This window comes from Rhipicephalus microplus, chromosome 6, assembly GCF_043290135.1.
Source record: "Rhipicephalus microplus isolate Deutch F79 chromosome 6, USDA_Rmic, whole genome shotgun sequence".
Taxonomy (NCBI): domain Eukaryota; kingdom Metazoa; phylum Arthropoda; class Arachnida; order Ixodida; family Ixodidae; genus Rhipicephalus; species Rhipicephalus microplus.
Window position 1 is genome coordinate 97324401 of NC_134705.1, and position 20844 is coordinate 97345244.

The 20844-nt window shown below is 46.2% G+C and overlaps 1 protein-coding gene across 2 annotated transcripts in view; it reads right to left on the bottom strand.

Annotated features, from left to right (window-relative positions):
* The window catches only part of LOC119167456 (protein-cysteine N-palmitoyltransferase HHAT), a 63225-nt gene extending 49651 nt beyond the window's left edge, over positions 1-13574 (bottom strand). For both annotated transcript variants that reach the window (XM_075866251.1, XM_037418929.2), the window contains exons 1-2: positions 13385-13574; positions 11919-12010 (exon numbers count right to left, since the gene is read on the bottom strand). In XM_075866251.1, coding sequence (XP_075722366.1) covers positions 11919-12010; positions 13385-13464 — 172 coding nt within the window. In that variant the 5' untranslated portion in view covers positions 13465-13574. The remainder of the gene's footprint in view (positions 1-11918; positions 12011-13384) is intronic.
* Positions 13575-20844: the final 7270 nt, after the last annotated feature.

Here is a 20844-nt window from a genome sequence, read left to right on the forward strand (position 1 = left end):
CGAGCCCTTCCCCCGTTAAGCGGGCATGACAAGAGGAGGTCGTCGAACGGTACCAACGTACTCGGCACGCTTCTTCGCTCTCGGCTGCAGCTTGGCGCTGTAGACGTGCACCGTGTGTGCACCCTGAGCTGCTAAGGTATGCACGTAGAGCTCTGCTTCGCCCACCAGGCTCGCCTGCCCACTCATTAAACTATACCGCACCAGCTGCTGCGGGTACGCGCGACTTTCAGGAATTCACTCGACAGTTCTAGGGTTCAATCTGTTGCTAGTGTCAGTTACCCAGTATCCGTTTCTTCGCATCCACTGCTAAATACCTTACCACATGATTCCAACATGTCACATGATGTTCTGCTATCACCGCCATCTGATCACAAAATAAAGAACGCATTACACGCAATGAAAAAGGGTTTGGCCCCAAGGCCTGACAGACTCCCTGCAGAGTTTTATGTACAGGTATGGCCTATTATTGGTCCATTTATGTCACACGTCATTCGCAAGTGTTTCCGAGATTTTACCCGTCCAACCTCTTTCCACAGAGGCCGTATAACACTAGTTGCCAAGAAGGACCAAATGTCCACGTGACCAGAAGATTGACGCCCTAGTACTCTGCTTAGTGTATATTACAAGCTCTTGGCCAACATCATGGTGTGCCGAACCAGTCCATCTCTTGCAACATTAATCGCTTCACACCAGATTTGTTCTCTTCCGGATCGAGAAATACACACCCATACGTGGCTAACGCGTCACATCATTCAGTACACCACTAGCCGATGTGCGCAGGGACTGTTGGTTTCCTTAGATTAGGAGAAAGCTTTTCATTTCATTGAACATGGCTACTTAGTAAATGTTTTACATGCATTCGGATTCCCGGATAAGTTCATTGACCTAATACACGGGATGTACACTAAATCAAAATGTAAGTACACTTTACATATATTCCTGTATGGTATGGTATGAAGAACTCTACTCCCGCGAGAGTTACCCATTTAATATCACTCGTGGGGTCCATCAAGGGTGTCCTGTCTCCCCAGCTCTATTCATCCTTGCATTAGAACCCTTCTTAAGGACCGTTGAACGTGACCCACAGATTCGAGGCTTACTTCTATCTGGTAACACTCAAGTAAAGTTCACTGCGTATGAAGTGAACGTTCCTCTATATGTATATAATGAACAGTCACTGCAGCACGCCCTTGCCAGTTTCATGATTTCGGTATTATCTCGGATGCAAGGTTAAACTTTTTTAAAAGCGAGTATTTTTTATTGGCAACCCAAGTGGTCGTATTGCATCACGTCGCCTTTACAGTGGTCTCCTAACGATGCAGTACTGGGAGTTACTTTTACTGCATTTGGTGTGCAGGATAGCATCTGGTCATCCGTAGCACAAATTCTTCAAAGTGATACAAAAACAGCCAGGCACTTCGAATTCCCCTTTTGGAACACCGCTACTTATCTAAAACGGTGTACCTCGGAAAATGTTGGTACCTTTGCCATTCTGTGAAGCCGCCGCTCTATGTATGCAGGAAAGTGCGAAAATGCATCAGTTCATTTTTTTTGGGTCTGGTTGCACAGACATTTCATCTCGTCCGGCGTTAGCTCAACCACGAGATGAAGGCGGTTTCGAATTCCCCGGCGTTTCCGTCACGGCTTCTACCTTGTGCCTTCGCACTCTATTGAAAATACTAAACATTGATGGCATACCCGCTCAGACACTGGCTCGCTATCATCGGGGGCCATCACTACGTGTCTTCATGCCAGCTAACCAAATTAACCAAGGTGCCCAAACAACTAATTTACCATCTTTGTATTGAGCCCTTCCGGCATTTCGCCGACGTTTGGAGGCTACATGTCCAGAAATATATGTGGCTGAATCTAGAGCGGTAGATAAAATGGCCACCCTTCCATGGCTCTTGGTACCCCCGAAACGTCGATCTATAATCAATTGCCCTTGGGAACCAATAACTGCAGCAGATTTGCCAGGCAATTTTCGGGAATTTGCGTGGCGGCTGGGCTGGGGCTTGCTTCCTACTCGAGATCGGTTGCAGCGATGGCAGGTGGTTCGCACTTCCGCTTGCCCCAACTACGTCATAGTTGAGACCAATCGACATGCGACGATTGAATGTGTGGTTTCCCACCTTTTTTTCCCGAGCGGTCCGTGACGGTTTTTGGGGACAGGTTGTGTGAACATTCGTGTCCAACGGTCGATTTCCGCGCTGGCGCTTTTCGGCTCTTTTAATAGTTGCTGGGCTGTTCAGGCTTTGGATATACCGATGCGAGGCTGTAGCTGCGAGTTGCCGCCGGCGTACTTTGTGGCCAATACTGGGCCGAATGAGACGGGAGATCCTCGCGTTCCTCTCTGAGGAGCTTTTTTACCTCTAGGAGAACGAGTTTCTGTGGCATTGGTTGTGCCCTTTCGTCAGCGTTGAATACGAAAGGGTACAACTCATTTTCCGACCAACGTGGTGCTAAGTAGCTCCCGTTGAGTAGTTTTTCATGATTTCGTGTGTAACCAGTTGTGTTTAATTGTATCCATTGATATCGCATTGACTTCTTGTGTACATGTAGGCCAACTTTGGCATGCATATTACAACAACGAAGTTTTTCCTGAGTGGAACGCTGGTTTCAGTCTCTGTTATTTTTTCTCGTTTTCTTTGGTGCTAGTGAAGACGCCGCTCTTCTGCCTGCGGAAATGGACGTAGAATCACCAGGGCCTCCACCCATACGTTCCGCGTCATCTGTGGCCACTTGAAGAAAGTGCTCCGGCCACCCAAGTGACGTCGACAGTGAGGACACGCTCGTGTACTCTACGGCCAGTGATGAGAGCTCTGATGAAAGTGACTTTGTGCCCGTGGCAAGACACAAGGCGAAGAGGAGGCTGCTTACGACATCTCCTTCCCAAAGTAAGGCCACCACGAATATTCAAGAGCCACTGGTTCACACTATTTTGTTTGTCCCGCTGAATGCCGTTGACAACATGAACCGACTTAATCGCCAGGTCACGTCTATGTCACTTGAGACGCTCGTTCCGGGACAAATAACAGACGTGAGAATCAATGGCCGCAAGAACGTTCTGGCGATAGACGCTACGCAACGTACTGCTCTCGACGTATTGACCAAGGTGAATGTGCTCGGGAACGTCAACGTACGTTCTTTCATACCAGATGGCAAGGACTCTAGGGCAGGCGTTATCTACGACGTTGACACCTCTATAAGTGATATTGATTTTCCCACTTTAATTAAACCAGTGACGGGAGCTACTGTAATCTTGCAAGCCCGCCGTCTCGGGAACTCACAATGCTTGAAACTAGTTTTTAAAGGTGACAGCCTCCCAACTCAAGTAAGAGTTGGTCATTTTCGACACACAGTACGGCCGTTCGTGCCGAAACCTCTTCAGTGTCGGAAGTGCTGCAAAATAGGACACGTGAGTGCTGTTTGCACAAATTCTGCTGTGTGCTCCCGATGCTCGGAGTCGCACAACACGGAAGCCTGCCAAGCAGAACATCGCAAATGCGGCAAATGCCAAGGTCCTCACGAGGCGTCATCAAAGCAGTGTCCAAATGTGAAGAAGGAGACACAAGTGCTGAGGCAGATGGCCAGAGACGGTTCTACCCACAGGGAGGCTGCTGCCAAAGTGCGACGTCGGCTTTCGCGCTATAGGAAAACTCCTAGGACATCCTCTGCCAAGGCCAGGGATACACCGCTACCCCATATCACGCACTCACCACCACAAGCATAAACAAGTGCCAACAACAAGCATTCTCAGAAAGACGCAAGAAACATTGACCCTGACGCGTGGCCAGCGCTGCCGTCAGTGACACAGCCAGTAGAGCGGCAGCATCGCCCACTGAAAGCTACTTCAGAGCGAGTAAGTCATGAGAGTCAAGATAACGAAATAATAGACGTGATTAAGAGCCTCGTGAAGACAATTCGAGTACTCCTGAATAATATTCAGACTCCGGCTGCCCACAGCGCTCTTCAAACATTGGACGCTTTGAATCCGGTGCTATCAAATCTAGAGAAGCACCATGGCTCTTTCTCTGCAGCCCTTCCGTAAAGAAGTGCAAGAGGCATCAATTTTCCAATGGAATGCCCGAGGTCTTGAACCCCGCATTTCGGATTTTCAACCATATGTTTTCAAAAATCAGTTTCCAATTATCGTAATTTGTGAACCACGTCTTCACAATGCTATACGAATTTCTAAATACGAGGCTTTCAGATCTGCAACCAGTAACGAAACCAGTAAGGTTATTGTTTACATCAGGTGCGAACTCACATATATTGAGCATCCAGTAACACCAGATGCAGCAACCAATACGTGTGCCTGACAGTTAAGTGTAAGAACGTTAACTGCACGCTAGTGGCAGTATATATTTCGCCTTCAGGCCGCTTCGACCAAGCAAGATTAAGCGCCATTATATCAGCGACACCTGGGCCATGGATTATTACCGGTGATTTTAACGCTCATCACCCCCTGTGAGGAAGCCAGAAGATGGACCATCGGGGAAGAGATGTGTCCTCCTTTGCATCTGACCACCAACTATATTGTTTAAATGACGGCGCGCCCACGTTTTTACGGGGTCTGACATATAGTAGCTGTCTCGACCTAACTTTTGTGTCAAGTAGCCTAAACACCAGGGTGCAGTGGTTTGCGGACAATGAAACGCATGGCAGTGACCACATCCCCACCTATACAAAAATCAAGGGGCTAAGCAAGTCGCAAATCGCGCCCACTTCACGGATAGACTGGTCAAAGTATAGATCATCCACAGAGAAGCATTGCGAGAGAAACCAAGAAGGTTCTCTTGAAAGCCTAGAAGGTATAATGAAGGCCGCTATTCAAGAGGCAACGTTTAATTGTGGACCTTTGCCAGATTTTTGCAAATATGAGGTGGAGTTGGAGTGACTTCGCGCAATCCGTCGTCGCGCCGAACGACATTATAGGCGCACGAAATCCATCTACGACTTGAGGGAAGCGAGACGTCTACAAAAGATTCAACGTCGAATAAATGCACTACAGTCGCAACAATGGAAGTGACTATGCGAGTCACTTGATCCCCACGAACCTCTTTCGCAAATATGGAGAATAATTCGCGGCCTACGAACATTGCCACAACAGAATCGTCCGTTCAAATGCCTTGCTCTCCACCAAGGCCGGCGTGAAATTGACGTAGCGGAAGACTTCTGTGCCAGGGTTGCAAACAAGGGGTCCGGGATCAACATGAGTAACCTACGAAACGCGCCGGCGTCCAGAGACACTCGGATGGACAATATGTTTTCTCCAGAGGAGCTTCAGGCAGCATTGGCAGCATGCAAGCGCTCGTCATCGCCTGGACCCGATGGAGTCACTTACATGACCCTTGCTAACCTAGGACGAACAGCTCGGCGTTCCCCTCTAGCTGTATACAATGACTCGGGGAGCAACGGTTTGGTTCCTCCTTCTTGGAAGTGCAGCCGCCTTGTGCCCCTGCTCAAACCAGGTAAATCGCCTCTGGAGATGGCCTCCTATCGCCCCATCGCGCTTGCCAGCTGTTTTGGAAAGGTGATGGAGAGAATGGTGCTTTCGCCTGGAGTGGTACTTGGAACATAACAATATATACCCCGATGCTTTGACCGGCTTTCAACGTGGATGGTCTTCCATAGACAATGTTGTTGATCTTGTCACGTCTGTACAATAGCAGAAGAGCCTAAAGATATTATCAGCGGCACTTTTCTTGGTATTAAGGCTGCATGCAACAATGTATTACATGAAACCATCCTGGACGCCTTGGGCAGCATTGAATTGGGAGGCCGCGTTTACCAATGGATCTACAGCTATTTGAAGGACAGAACATTCTTCGTTCAGACAGAAGATGGCGCAACAAGGCAACATCATACTTATCGCGGCGTACCTCAAGGTGGGGTCCTAAGCCCCATACTTTTCAACCTTGCGTTCATCGGCCTCGTTGACGTCCTGCCACACTCCGTACATATGTCAATATACGCGGATGACAACTGCATCTGGGCATCAGGGGACACGCGTCTACACTTACGAGCCGGGCTTCAGACAGCGGCTACACTGACGTCAAACTACCTTCAAGGACGAGGACTGGAGCTGTCATATGAGAAATGCTCACTAGTCGTGTTTACCCGCAAGACAATGACGCCATACCGCATCAGAATTAATAGACACACAATCAGCTATCAAAAGACTCACCGTTTCCTGGGAGTAATAATAGATCGTGATTTGTCTTGGAGCCCTCATATCGCTTACATGAAGAAGAAACTGACCATGATCACCCACGTCCTAAGGTTTCTCGCGGGAAAATCATGGGGTGCATCGGTACGAGCCATGCTTCAACTGTATGCTGCACTTTTTCTTGGCTTCATGCGCTACAGCCTACCTGCGCTTGACAAGGCCCGCATAACAAACGTACACGTCCTCCAGTCATTACAAGCTCAAGCACTGAGAATATGCCTCGGGCTGCCGAGATGCGCATCCTCAGCAGCGACTGTTGCAATCGCTCATGAACACCCTATCACAACCTACATTCGTGTCGATGCTTTAGGAACGCACATAAGACATGCCACCCGGATTCAATCGCATCACCTCGCCTCCCTTCCAACTTCCAGGCCATGCTCTGCGTTCTGCTCTATTATTGCCCCACATCGCACGGTGATTCCCACGAACCTCACGCACGCAGCAAGACCGTCGTTACCATTGTGGTGTCTACATCCACTGGAAGCCCTGATAACCAAGAAAAATTCGTCAAATTTGGCCCTAAAACAAACAACATTACTGTTTCTGCATGAGAAACACAGTGGACGCATTCACATTTACACGGATGGGTCGGTCACTTCAACAAGTTCAACAGGTGCAGTGGTTATTCCGGAGAAATCCATCACGATAAAGCTCAGGACCTCGCATCTGACATCATCCACGGTGGCAGAACTCGCCGCCATTCGTGCCGCTCTGGAGTTCCTAGTTGAAGAACCGCAACAGACATGGTCAATATTCTCCGACTCCAAAGCAGCTCGCCCCGCCGCGGTGGTCTAGTGGCTAAGGTACTCGGCTGCTGACCCGCAGGTCGCGGGTTCAAATCCCGGCTGCGGCGGCTGCATTTCCGATGGAGGCGGAAATGTCGTAGGCCCGTGTGCTTAGATTTGGGTGCACGTTAAAGAACCCCAGGTGGTCAAAATTTCTGGAGCCCTCCACTACGGCGTCTCTCATAATCATATAGTGGTTTTGGGACGTTAAACCCCACAAATCAATCAATCAATCCAAAGCAGCTCACCAGGGCATTGCCTCGCCATATCGTCATGGACCAAACGAACAGCTAATTGCTGAAATACGACTGCTTCATCACCGGGCTATAGAGAAACAACATAGCGTATCAATGGATACCAGGCCACTGCAGCATTGATGGAAACGACCGTGCAGATGAAGCAGCCCGAACTGCTCATGATGATGCCCCTTGTGTAGCTATACCATTATCAAGAACGGACGCCGCTGCAAGGCTTCGATCACTTGCACGAGAACTGACACTCGATCAGTGGAATTCACCGACATTCACCAACGTCCGCCTTCATAATTTGGACCCACACCTACAGCTCCGTCTTCCATCAGGAATAACCAAAGCAGAGGAGACACTTTTGTGCCGTCTGTGGATTGGGGTGGCCTTTACGAATGCTTATTTGTTTCGAATCGGAATGGCCAGAAGCCCGACATGTGACAACTGTGGCTGCGCAGAGACTCTCTCCCATCTTCTCTGCGAGTGTCCCCGCTTCAGCGTGCCAAGAAAAGAACTGTCAAAAGCTTTAGGTAGAATAGACAATCGCCAATTGTTGGAAGAAGGGGTATTAGGACACTGGCCGAGACCATCCTCTGCACGCAAGGCATTGAGAGCGTTGTTGCGCTTTCTGCGGGCAAGTGGTCTTAGAGACAGACTGTAAACAGCGTCGTGGATCGTCTGATGACCTTCTCTCTCTTTTTTTACAACGTCTCTTTTCTCTCATCCTTTATCCCCCTTACCCCGTTCCCCAGTACAGGGTAGCCAGCCGGTCTGAGAACTGGCTAACCTCCCTGTCCATCCTCATTTATTCCTCCTCCTCCTCCTTCAATGTAACGTAGTCATGTTTGCCTTGGTACATAGATCTGGCAAAGTGTATGTGCCCTTCTACTGAAATGCTATAAATTTTGTTTTTTACATAATGTAAATAAACTCTTTCTAAAGAGCAAAAGCTAAGTATTGACGCCCTGCCCTTGACTGAATTCCTAACGCATGATCCAGTGCCTACTAATGCGGGGTGGCCAATGAACAGCTGTGCAGCGCGCGCAGTCATTTTTTACATGCGAAGCAGCTCTTTGATTAGGCTGTGTAACGTTGCACGTCCATGTCTCCTTGCCAACGCGCCGCAGGTGTTAAGGCGGTGCCAAGTAGGCCAATCCTTCCCTCGCAGTGGGCGGTGATAAGCTGATTATGGCTTATGCCCATATTGCTGTTGGCATCGGTACAGAACAGTAAACATGCGACTGTTCAACATATGTGGATTTGCAACATTTGAACACGTATCTTAAGATATATGTTCAAATGTTGCACACACGTACATATTTCGTAACGTGTCGCTCGATAAAAAGTACAACACAGTCACACTCCTTCCACATTCTTCGCATAACATTGATTACCAAGGTACGCGCAGTCTGTCGAATCGTTTTCCCTATTCTATAATGCATGGCGGTGAAAGCCTTACGTCAGCAAGGAACTGCTCATTAGGTCCATAACATAATGGTAACACAAGAAACAAGAAATCTGCATGGGAATCACAAAAGACCGACAAAGCTTGTGGATGGTTCATGAACTCCAAACTCTTGAGGTGCACAGATGGTTACGAGTTGCGCAGCCGTCAGTGCGTGATGTCAAAAGCAATATCTTTAATTTTAGAGTGAGAGACAACATGGTAGTAATCCTACCCCCTCCTGGTATTGTGGAAGAGACAGAACTACCGGCGTATATGCGAAGGTGACCACTATACTTTTGAAGCAATTACACTGATGTGGCCTGTTCGAGAGCTAAGTGTGACGACTATTGTTTTTTTTCTTCTAGATGCCACGCAATGATTATATGAGCTTCGAGTGTGTGTAGGCACCAGACTCGTGATGGTAGTCTTACTGAATGCGGGAGGTTTCAGACATTTGATTGACCGTTATCCTACATAAACTCGGGCTGGGAATATGCTTGGCACCCGTTCTCAGTGACATATTTCTAGCACATAATGATCGTGTCTTGTCAAACAAACTTGATGACTCTGTGGTTTTTAAAGTCTGTCGTTTTGTTGATGATTATTTAGTGTTGTTGAAATGTGACAGTCAAAATTTTCAGACCATTTCCTCTGACGTGTTGACTTTTTTCCGAGAGTGCCTGAAACCATTAATTCTAACGTATGAATAACCCACTGATAATAACCTGAAATTTCTAGATTTGAAGCTTTTGCTAGAACCCCGACATGTTTGGTGGATGTATGAACCAAGAAGCGGAAAGCCACTTCTGCCTTTGAGCTCAGCTCACTCTAAGTTGGTCAAGCGGGGCATTGCTGACCTCTGCCTTGCCAACACCTTAAAGAAGTCCTGCCCCCACATGGTACACTGCAGTTTTGCTCTACAAGTGGAGCGTCTCACCAAAGCTGGTTACCCCGCGCATGTTCTCGTTTCGGTGGTGGAAAACCTGGTCACTGTCGTGAAGCGACGCGACAAACCAGATAAGCGCAACAGCGTCAGAAAGAGCCGGCCTGTCGTACTACCATACTTGCACGACGTCTCACAGAGGCTAAGAAAGATTGCTCGAGACGCCAACGTTCTTGTTGTTTTTTCAGCACCGGAAAAATTGCAGAAGCTTTGCAAACGGGTCAATACACCTCGCGCAAATTCTGCCGCGTGCTCTGTCACGCACAGGACATGCTACGTTCCATGCGCAGTGGGAGTCGTATACTTGATTCCACTGACGTGTGGGTGCATCTATGTCGGCCAAACCGGCAGGTGCATAAATTACCGCCTCCGAGAATACCGGAACAATGTGCACAATGTTGTACAAGGGCATCTTGGCATTCATTGGATTTCGTGTGCACCCCCCTCTTTGATTAGAGCTCTATATTGGCAAGGCACAGGGACCAGCTTACCCGAGAAATTATCGAAGCCGAAAAAATACACGTGCTAGGAGATAAATGCGTAAGCACATTATTGGTTGCATTATCACAGGCTGAACGTGATTACCTGGCTGGGCTGTGAGGCGATAGAGGACTTGTCACACGTGTCTTGTTACTGATGTGTAGATTAGGCTTGCATTTCACCCTCATGCTCTGTTATCATCTTTTTTAGCAGTATATATTCTTGCCACTCTGTGAAATAAAGTTAGTTGGAAGTCAGCGCTCTTTCTGTCTACCCTGCCCTGCGCTGAAACATCTTGCAAATACGAATACGCACCAACTAGCCCAAGCGTCCACTCCTGTGAATATCAATGTGAAAAGAAACCTCCATAAATTGAACCTCAACCATCCATTCCGTACCATATTTTGAAAACAACTTTGAATACTCCTTCTCCATGATCTGTTAGTAGTCACGGCGCTCGTCTGCTGCCCCGAAAGTGGTTTTAGGGGCGAAGCTCCTTATGGCGTGGCTTGGGCGTCCCTCGTATGTAACCACTAGTGGCACATACCCGAAATAGGTATAACACTAGACCTCCAAGGTGGTGCCAGTGAGAGATTTCTTCTGTGCGTTGTTTAACAATAAAAAATAGTGCTCAATGTACATGCCAATGGCTGCTAATGGGGAATGAGAGACATGAGCATTCGGCTTTTAGTCAACGCGCACGCTGCGATCCCCATTAGCCATGGCATGTACATTGAGCACTATCGGACAAGAAAGGGATGCTACATTATACTCGCTGGGTGTAACCTCCTTAGCTTTAGAAAGGTTTAGCGAGCGTTGAGCCGCAGTGCCATGAATACAATGAACTTGTATATACTATGAATGAACTCAAGGTGGTTAAAAATGAGAAGTAGATACGAAGCGCAAGCCGTAAGAAAGTAAAAGCCGAATTCTCCTGTCTCTCATTTCTCATTAGCAGCCAATGGCATGTAAATTGAGCCCTATCTGACAGGGAAAGGTTGCTACGTTATACTCGCTGGGCGTAACCTCCTTGGTTTTCGAAAGGTTTAGCGAGCGTTTGGTCGCAGTGCCATGAATACAGTGAACTAGAATATACCATGAACTCGAGGTGGTTAAAGGTGGGAAGTGGACCTAAAGCGCAGGCCGTAAGAAAGTGTGCGTGTGCCACCTCTCGTTTAGTCCTTGGAATGTCCGCTGGATGGCGGTGCTTCTATATGGGGAATATATGATGAAAAGATGCGAGATGGTGGGACTTAGAGTGTTGAATAGATGAACGAACGGACACACAAACAGATGCATGGATGGACGCATGAACGGACGCAGGGGCGGATGCATGAAAGAACGCAGGGACGGGCGCACAAACAGACGCATGGACGGTCACACAGACGGACGCATGGACGGACGAATGCTTCGCCCCACTCTCCATCATTCACTCCGTGAATATGCTGCCATTTTTATTTATGCCGGCCTCGGTGATAGCGTTTCGGTGGGGGCAAAATGGTGGCGATCCGCATACTGTTCGATGTCAGCGCACGTAAAAGAACCCCAGATGGTCAAAATTTGTGGAGCCCTCCACTATAGTGCCATTCCTAACCACATCGTGGCTTTGGCACGTAAAACCCACAGTATATTTGGAGTACTGGAAGCAAGTGCGTCACTGGAAGCGCTAGGGAGACAAGGAATAGTATATCTCGTTGCTCGTGCCAGTAAAAATACGATGCCCACTCAGTTTTGAACAACAAGCAAACAATTAAAATGATAAGTTTTTTGGTGTTTCACTTACTTTCTTCGTTGGTGGCGAACCGCCACAAGGCGTACGCAATGGCACCGAACGCCAGCACCCAGTGATACACCTTTCCTGGAGTCCATCTCCACCTTAAACATTGCAAAATTTCGTGTTGGGAAATTTCATTTACAAGCCGGGCGGCTGACTAGTGCATGGAAAATCAACACTCGTGAACACTCGCGCCATACCACACACTATACGACTGACAAAAATGCGTTAAAGACAAGCGTATGCGTAGAAGTTTTACAAACCTACATACCAACACGCACGAATGACCACAAAGGTGGTACAAAGACGTTTTGCAATTAGATTATCACGTATTGAAGAATAAAACCATGTATTTGCATGCAACCTCAACTCTTTCCAGCGTTTCATTGCTAGTAGGGGAGATCATATTAACACTAAACATGCACTGTAAGAAACACAAAAGTCATTTTATTTCTTCATAGCAAAGAATACAACTCTACCATAACTCCTTTTGAGAAAACACCTAAACACCCTTTGGAGACTCATAGTCTATGCGACTCTACAAAACAGGGTTAACTTGAGACACGTGACAAAAATGAGTCGAAGGACATTTTTTTCTTAAACTATAGACATAAACAAGCCATGCACACAATCACGCATATGCGCGCTATCTCAAGCGCAGGAATCCACATGCGTTTTAGCAATACTCACAGAGCGAGGCCGAGTGCTCAAAAGCTTGAGAATGTGTGAAAAAATATGATGGTGAAATTTCAAACACACAGACAAAAAGAAACACCGAGGTCTTTAGAATTAGGTGTCTATATGTGTTTTCTAGTAAATTACCACACCTAATACTTACGTATTGGCTCTGCGCCTCAGAAATGCGTAATGTTTGCATCTTGATCGACAATGTTCCCAGGTGTAAACGCAGCCCCCAGTTCAGGATGACCGGGCGTTCCGCAAGTGCTTAAACTTTGGCCGGGGGGCTGAATCGTGCGACAGACAGACAGACAGACAGACAGACAGACAGACAGACAGACAGACAGACAGACAGACGGGCCAAACGGGCCAGACGGGCCAGACGGGCCAGACGGGCCAGACGGGCCAGACAGACAGACAGACAGACGGGCCAGACAGACAGGCCAGACGGGCCAGACGGGCCAGACGGGCCAGACAGACAGGCCAGACGGGCCAGACCTGACGGTCAGTCGGACAAGACCAGGTGGTCAGTCGGACCAGGCCTGATGGTTGGACGGACAAGACCAGGTGGTCAGTCGGACCAGGCCTGATGGTTGGACGGACAAAACAAGACCAGATGGCCAGACCGACAGACAAAAGTTTCTTCTGTCAAGTATTTCCAAAAACACTATCGTCTTTAAGAAACCCTGGCCCACAGCCACGCAGGCGTGTACGCGCGCGCATGGAATGCGCAGTACAAGCCGGCACCGAAACACAAGAACGTACTGGACGAGCGTACACACACAACGCAACCACACCTCACTCGCTGGTCGTCGACTCCCGCTATGTTATGTCCGTTTCCCGCGGTGTGGGTCGTATCCTTTACGACATCTACCATAGTATGAAGGGTAGTGCGCGTGCCTATTTTGAGAATCCTAACTCAAAACGACAAACGTAGGCCGCACTCTCGTCTATCAACGCACTTCTCGCAATGCTGCTGCTCCAACCTGTCTAGCACGAGGACAATCAATTTCACTGATACGTCAGCGTATGTGGAGGGTGGAACAATAAAGGGAAGAGGTGACAAAGAAATATGGCAAACTAAAACAAGTTCGGTATCTTTGCACTTTGACATCTCGAAAGGTGAGAACATCTGGTGGTAAAAACACGATGCTTTTACTGTCGTAGTGGTGGTTCGTCAGTGGCCGACCACGTTCGCTAGGGATCGTCATCGCAATCGAGATTAATGTGGAATAATTAAAATCACGTGATATACTGAGAAGCTGGAGCACTAGAATAAAGTAGGCCAAGGTACCTGTTGCGTAGTGGTGGTCCCTCCGTGAAAAACTATTGAATGAATTGCCGTCAGACTGTCAGCTGGGGGGCGTAGCGGTTGGGGTGCTCGACAGCTGACGCAATGTCGCGGGTTCCATCCCGACTGCAGCGGCTCTATTTCGGGGGCGGCGAAGTACTGGTAGCTCGCGTATTTAAATACAGGTGTCGTTGAATAACCCAAAGTGGTTGAAATTTGCAGAGTCCTCCACTGCAGCGTATACGTATACATATATACAGCGTCTCATAAGCACATAGTTTTTTGGGGCGTAAAACCTCAGATAATAAGATTATTATTATTATTATTATTATTATAATTATTATTATTATTATTATTATTATTATTCGGCCGTCTGTCTATCCCAACGCTGTTTGAGAGCTGTGAGCGTGCACATAATCCATGAACGACTCAATATATCTGAACGCAAAATACAGAGCCAACTCTTTCGAGATATCTTTTTAAAAATATGTCTTATCACTTACTGGCATGCTTACGTACCACGCTGACCGTTATTACTGGAAGAAAAGCTGTCATGCGAGAACTAACAACTTTGCATTAAAGACTTTATCAGGAGTACAGTCATGGTTGTGGAACGTAATTTCGCGTAATGATTGCGCCGAATTAGCGGGCGTGTTTTCGAATGCTAAAAATTCTTTGGTCCCCTTTTTTGCCCTCCCTAGATTCGTCTGAACTAATGACGTAGCAAGCTTTCTTACGTGCTTCGTGTGACTCATCCAGATGGAAACAGTCAGAAACAGTGCCGTGTTGACACTTAGTGCGCACTTCGTCAATGAAGCATGTTTTACTGTTAAACTCATGCAGCTTCACCTCCCACAATTCAGCGTCGGATGCCCTTCCTTAACTAAACGAATGTATGATGTCCTGCGGATAAATGGTTTTACGTTATACTTATGGTGTCAAAGTAAGGTGGTATATATTAACGCGAGTGCGTTACAGAGTCCGTGTCTCAGGAAACCTAGTGTCGTTTTCGGCGGCGTTGTCTGTAAAGGAAACAAAAATGCACTGTGTGCGCTCTCTTAAAGCGGAATGTGGGTGTCTGTGTTCAATCGGGATCTTCTGTCTCGCGTTGCCCATTAGAAGTGACTCGCGTGTTCCAGTAGAAAACACAGACCTGCTTTGCGCCACCCCAAGTTACCCTCCTGTGCGACGTGCGATGAGTGCCAGCGTCAACGTCACCGCCAGTGTAAGCGTTAGCACCCGCTTATTCGCATCTACACATGGTCTCTTTTAGCGGAAGATGGTGAATTGCCATGCCAATCGTACAGAACCCGAGAGCGCTGATTGAATTCTTTACGCATGTCATAAACCAGGCACACACATTCTCAAAGAAGGAGCTCAAACCGCACCACTGATGTAAACTGCTTCGGAAATACGTCTACTATCGCCATTGCGGGCGTTCACACCGTGTTAACGTTTTCGCTTGTTTGTTCCAGCGTGAGGCAACAGGCCACACCTTTTATAAGGACGATAGATTTCCTCGGAATACAGTTTAGAAAAAGTTTAATTACACCATGTACAGAAAATAAAGGTGTCATTATATTCCATTATTGAGAGCACGTACACTTCAGCCCATCTATGTGCCACGACAAACATCACCACGTTGCAATGAAGACATCATTGCTCTATTGTACAAAGCCATGTTGGCATACATGTGCACAAGAACTCAATGCGATATCGTGATACAAAGTTACAACAGTACAATAGACGCATTGAAACACAATTGGTTACAGACGAAATCACAAATAACGACACAGCAGGTGCTGCTTAGCACCACGTCGTTCGAAAAATGAGTTGTACTATTTTGTATTCTATAGACAATGACGAAAGGGCAAGACCAATGCCACAGAAACTCGTGCTCACCGAGGAAGAAAGGCTCCTCAGAGAGAAACGCGAGGATATCTAGTCTCATTCGCCTAAGTATCGGTTACAAAGCACACCGGCGCGAAATCACAGCCAGGGTCTCGCATCGGTTTCTCCAAAGGCTGAACAGTCCCGCAGCTATTAGCAGAGCCGAAAAGCACCCGCGCGGAAATCGGGGGATGTTCGTCCTCGAAAACCAGCATGTACCGTACGCCAAAGAAGACGGGAGACCACGCACTCAATTGTCGCATGCCGATTGGTCTCAACTATGACGCAGTTACCTGAAATCGCCGCAACTGATCTCGAGTGGGGAGAAAGCCCCAGCACAAAAGCCAAAGTCCCGGAGATGCCCTGGCCACACTATGCAGTTATTGGTTGGCAAGGGCAGTTCTTTATAGTTTGACGATGCTGGGGCGCCAAGGGCCTTAGAAGGGCGGCCATTGTGTCCACTACTTTAGATTTGGCCACCTCTATATCTGAGCATGTAGCCTCTAAACGTCGGTGGAATGCCAGAAGGGCTCGATACAACGATGGTAATTCGGTTGATTGGCGACCAAGGTTAATGTGGTTAGATGGTAGGAAGGCACGTAGCGATGACCCCAGATTGTAGCGAGCTGGTGTCTCAGCGGGTGTACCATCATTGATTAGTATTCGCAGTAAAGTGCGGAAGCCCAAGGTAGAAGACACAATGGAAACGTCGGCAAATATAAAACTGCCTTGATCTCGTCGTTGAGCCAACGCCACACGATATAACAATTCTGTGCCATCAGACCAGAAACATGAACTTGAATGCAAAAAGCTTGGTCTGTCCGTTGGTTGTTGGTGTCTGTCCAACGATTCAGCTCACCCGGCGAACGTTAAAGCAGGTTGTCGAAGCCCACCCATCTTGACCTATAGTGACTTTGTTAATACTTTTGAACACTCTGAATCAAGAAACAAATATTACGTGCATTTATTGTACAACACGTAAGTATTAGTAAGTGTGTTTCTTCATTTTGAAAATGCAGAGAAACTTAATTTTAAAGACCGCAGTGCTTGTTACGCTGTGCTGACGAGTTTCAAATGCGAGCTTCAAAGCGAGTTTCAAATGCGAAGCATTTCTTGGCGTACTTCGGCGACTTTGACCATATCTATCTATCTATCTATCTATCTATCTATCTATCTATCTATCTATCTATCTATCTATCTATCTATCTATCTATCTATCTATCTATCTATCTATCTATCTATCTATCTATCTATCTATCTATCTATCTATCTATCTATCTATCTATCTATCTATCTATCTATCTATCTATCTATCTATCTATCTATCTATCTATCTATCTATCTATCTATCTATCTATCTATCTATCTATCTATCTATCTATCTATCTATCTATCTATCTATCTATCTATCTATCTATCTATCTATTTATCTATCTATCTATCTATCTGTCTAGTTATTTATCTATTTATCTATCTATCTATCTGTCTAGTTATTTATCTATTTATCTATCTATCTGTCTAGTTATTTATCTATTTATCTATCTATCTATCTATCTATCTATCTATTTATCTATCTATCTATCTATCTATCTATCTATCTATCTATTTATCTCTCTATTTATCTATCTATTTATCTATCTACTTATCTATCTATCTATTTATTTATTTATATATTTAATTATTTAATTATTTATGTATTTAATGATTTATTTATTTATCTATTTAATTATTTATTTATTTATCTATTTATTTATTTATTTATTTATTTATCTGTCTGTCTGTTTGTCTGTCTGTCTGTCTGTGTATCTATCTGTCTGTCTGTCTGTCTCTGTGTATCTATCTATCTGTAACCACGAAATCACAGCGTCACGTAGCACGTGAACTTATTACTAACTGGCAGCTGACCAAGAGTCCCTCCTATACATCCTAAAGGCACGATGTCAGCCAGTACGAGACCCTCGTTAATGAATAAGAGAAACAAGTGTATACTTAAGGGCTCGTTTTTCGTGTTTACACAATATTAATGAGAGCTAACAGACAATAATGCCAAGGAATGTATAGGGGAAGTTATTAGGCCAATTGTAATGTAAATGAGAAGAAAGAAAAGTGGGTGAAAAGATAACTTGCCGTGGGCAGGATCCGAACCTGCGACCTTCGAATAACGCGTTCGATGGCTGTCGTGGTAGCTAGGTGGTAGAGCATCGAACGCGTTATTCGAAGGTCGCAGGTTCGGATCCTGCCCACGGCAAGTTACCTTTTCACCCACTTTTCTTTCTTCTCATTTACATTACAATTGGCTTAATAACTTCCCCTATACATTCCTTGGAATTATTGTCTGTTAGATCTCATTAATATTGTGTAAACACGAAAAACGAGCCCTTAAGTATACACTTGTTTCTCTCATTCATTAACGAGGGTCTCGTACTGGCTGACATCGTGCCTTTAGGATGTATAGGAGGGACTATCGGTCAGCTGCCAGTTAGTAATAAGTTCACGTGCTACGTGACGCTGTGATTTCGTGGTTCTATATAATTAAGATAGCATAGTCTATTGTCCCGAAACCTACGTATAACCTTTCATGCTCCTGCCCGTGTGGCACTGAGCGTATTTTTTCTGTGTCCTATAAATTTTTGGTTGACTTTACTGTACTGATTTCTCCAAATCCAGAAAGATTTGCTTTATCTGATGTCTGTGTATGGTAATCTCTACGACAGATGCTTCGCGGAGGCTTTTAGGCGCCTTTAGTTTACGTAGGCTTTGTGCTGACGAGAAATAAATACTCTTCTGCAGGGTCGTCGCCCCTACAAATGCATTCGTGGAAGAAATGCGTGCGCTTCAAGTATACCACCGCCACCACGCTTTACGCATCTGCCCACCGGGGTGCTTTCAGTGACGACGTAGGCAAAGTTTTACGCAGTGTAAGTTTCGCGCTGTGTACAGCTGTTGCTGGTTTCACTGATACTGCTGGCTTGAAACAATTTTGCCATCGGCGAAGGTTTTGCTGAAGGAAAAAAAAAACTGTTGAGAGTCCTTGTTCAGCGGTGATATCTAACTTCTGAGCCTTTAGGGTAGCTTGCAGTAGGTAACGATACGGACAGAGAAGCCCATTGCCATTTCTTGAACAAAAAATACAGTCGGAAGAGTTGCATTGGTGGAGATGGGTTAGAATAAAAGATAAAGAGACGGAGTCCAAGATACGGGGAGAAGCAGCTTGCCTTGTACCTAATCGCATGTGTCTAGAGCATTTACAACAGTTCAGCATCTTGCAGCATTGTGCGAAAGAAGCGATAGGAAATGAAAAATGGCGGAAACAGGAAGGAACTTGCTGCAATAACCTCAGAGCTCTCAAGGTTCCTCCAATGTATGATTTCAATAAAGATATTCATGCATACCCCCTCAATAAATTTACTAATTTAGAGACGATCAGTGATCGAGTACGCATTTTATAGCATGACCTCTTCTACTTCATTTTTTCTGTGTAGCACAGTCAGGTCAACAACGAAGACACACATGATGCGCTCACGAATCTGCTGGTATGTGTGCAACTACGTAAATGCCCCCACTACATTGATCGTTTTCTTTCGTCTCGTCTTATGCATGTCATTCGATCGGCTGCGCTGGCGGTACTGCCACCGCTGGAGTCGAAAATGAGCTCGCGCGTGACAGAGACATCTGCGTAAATAACGAACGTCGCTCCCTCAGGCACGGTTCTCCTCATGGTGAATTGGGTGCACTGCAAAGTGATAGACTACTGTGTAGTGAACACCTGTCCAAAAGGCTCATAATCTGAATGTAATTTACAGCAAGTGTAAATAGTGACTGAAAATGGTAAATAATTCAGATACGTATAACCTATTGACAGTATATGAGAGGGAAAAAAAGAAACTTTGGCAGGTCATTGCAACTGTGAACAGAGCATACATCAATGACAGCGAAGCAATACACCACGGTAATTCTTACATTTCGCGGATGTTCGCCAGCCATTGAAATTGCAGAAATCGGCACGATTCGGCGCATTGCTGTGTTCATACGTCCCAATCATTTCGAAACACTTTAGCCTCGTCAAACGCTATTTGCTGTACACTGTTGAGCGACATTACCGTCAGATACTTTCTAAAAATGCCGTGCGTTAGCGCTTCCATCATTTCAATGGTCAAAACAACTTAAAAGTGCTCCCACGTAACTCTACTTAGACCCGCACGATCAACTGGCTACAGATGCCCTATGTTTATATAAATTGATACCAGTGTTCTGAAACAAACTTTAGTATAAAAAATCAAGCAGTACAGTACTTTATAGACTTAGTGTATTTTAGAGCATTTAAGTAAATTTACCACACAAATAGTCATCTAATCAATACGCAAACCAGTCATACCACAGTTCTTCATAGGCCCATCTGAAGGACCATTCGAAATCTATAGTGCTCGTAGCATTGTGCGATTCGAAATCTCATCCGGCATACTATGATGATTCACGACACATGGGAGCGAACGAGACATTAGCGCTCAGGCTCCACCCATCTACGGCACCTCAGCTTGCACTCTTGGAAGACACCGTGTTCTCTTTATTAAGAATAAAAAACGAACCGCCTCACACAGCCATGGTTCGTTCTGTAATAGCATTGGCAACAACGGTACGCTTTTGCGAGCGACCAAAATCGCCGCAGCCCACAATCATTCATGACTCCCAGCGCAGGCCTATAGCTGGTTGACTAGAGTATAGCTAGCTGACTCCCCTTTGTCCCCTTTACCCCCCCCCCCCTCCTTGCTTCTTTGCTTGTTTTGTGTCACATATTTTACGCGCTACGTCATTTATTATGCCTATAGCTAGGCCGACGTTCTCGGTAGCACTTCTCGCTCTCCAACAGGATCTTATTGTCGAGGGCTTCTTTTTGCCAACACAAGATCTTGTACGCTTATATGACGCTTTCACACGCGCAAATGATTTTTTCAACGGCCTCAACGTAAAGAGCAAAGGCCGGAGCGAAGCGGGCTGGATTTCCGAGCCGGTCGGTGCCATTGTTTCTTTACCTGCGAAAACCCGACCATCACGGCTTGATATTGATTGTTTGAGGTT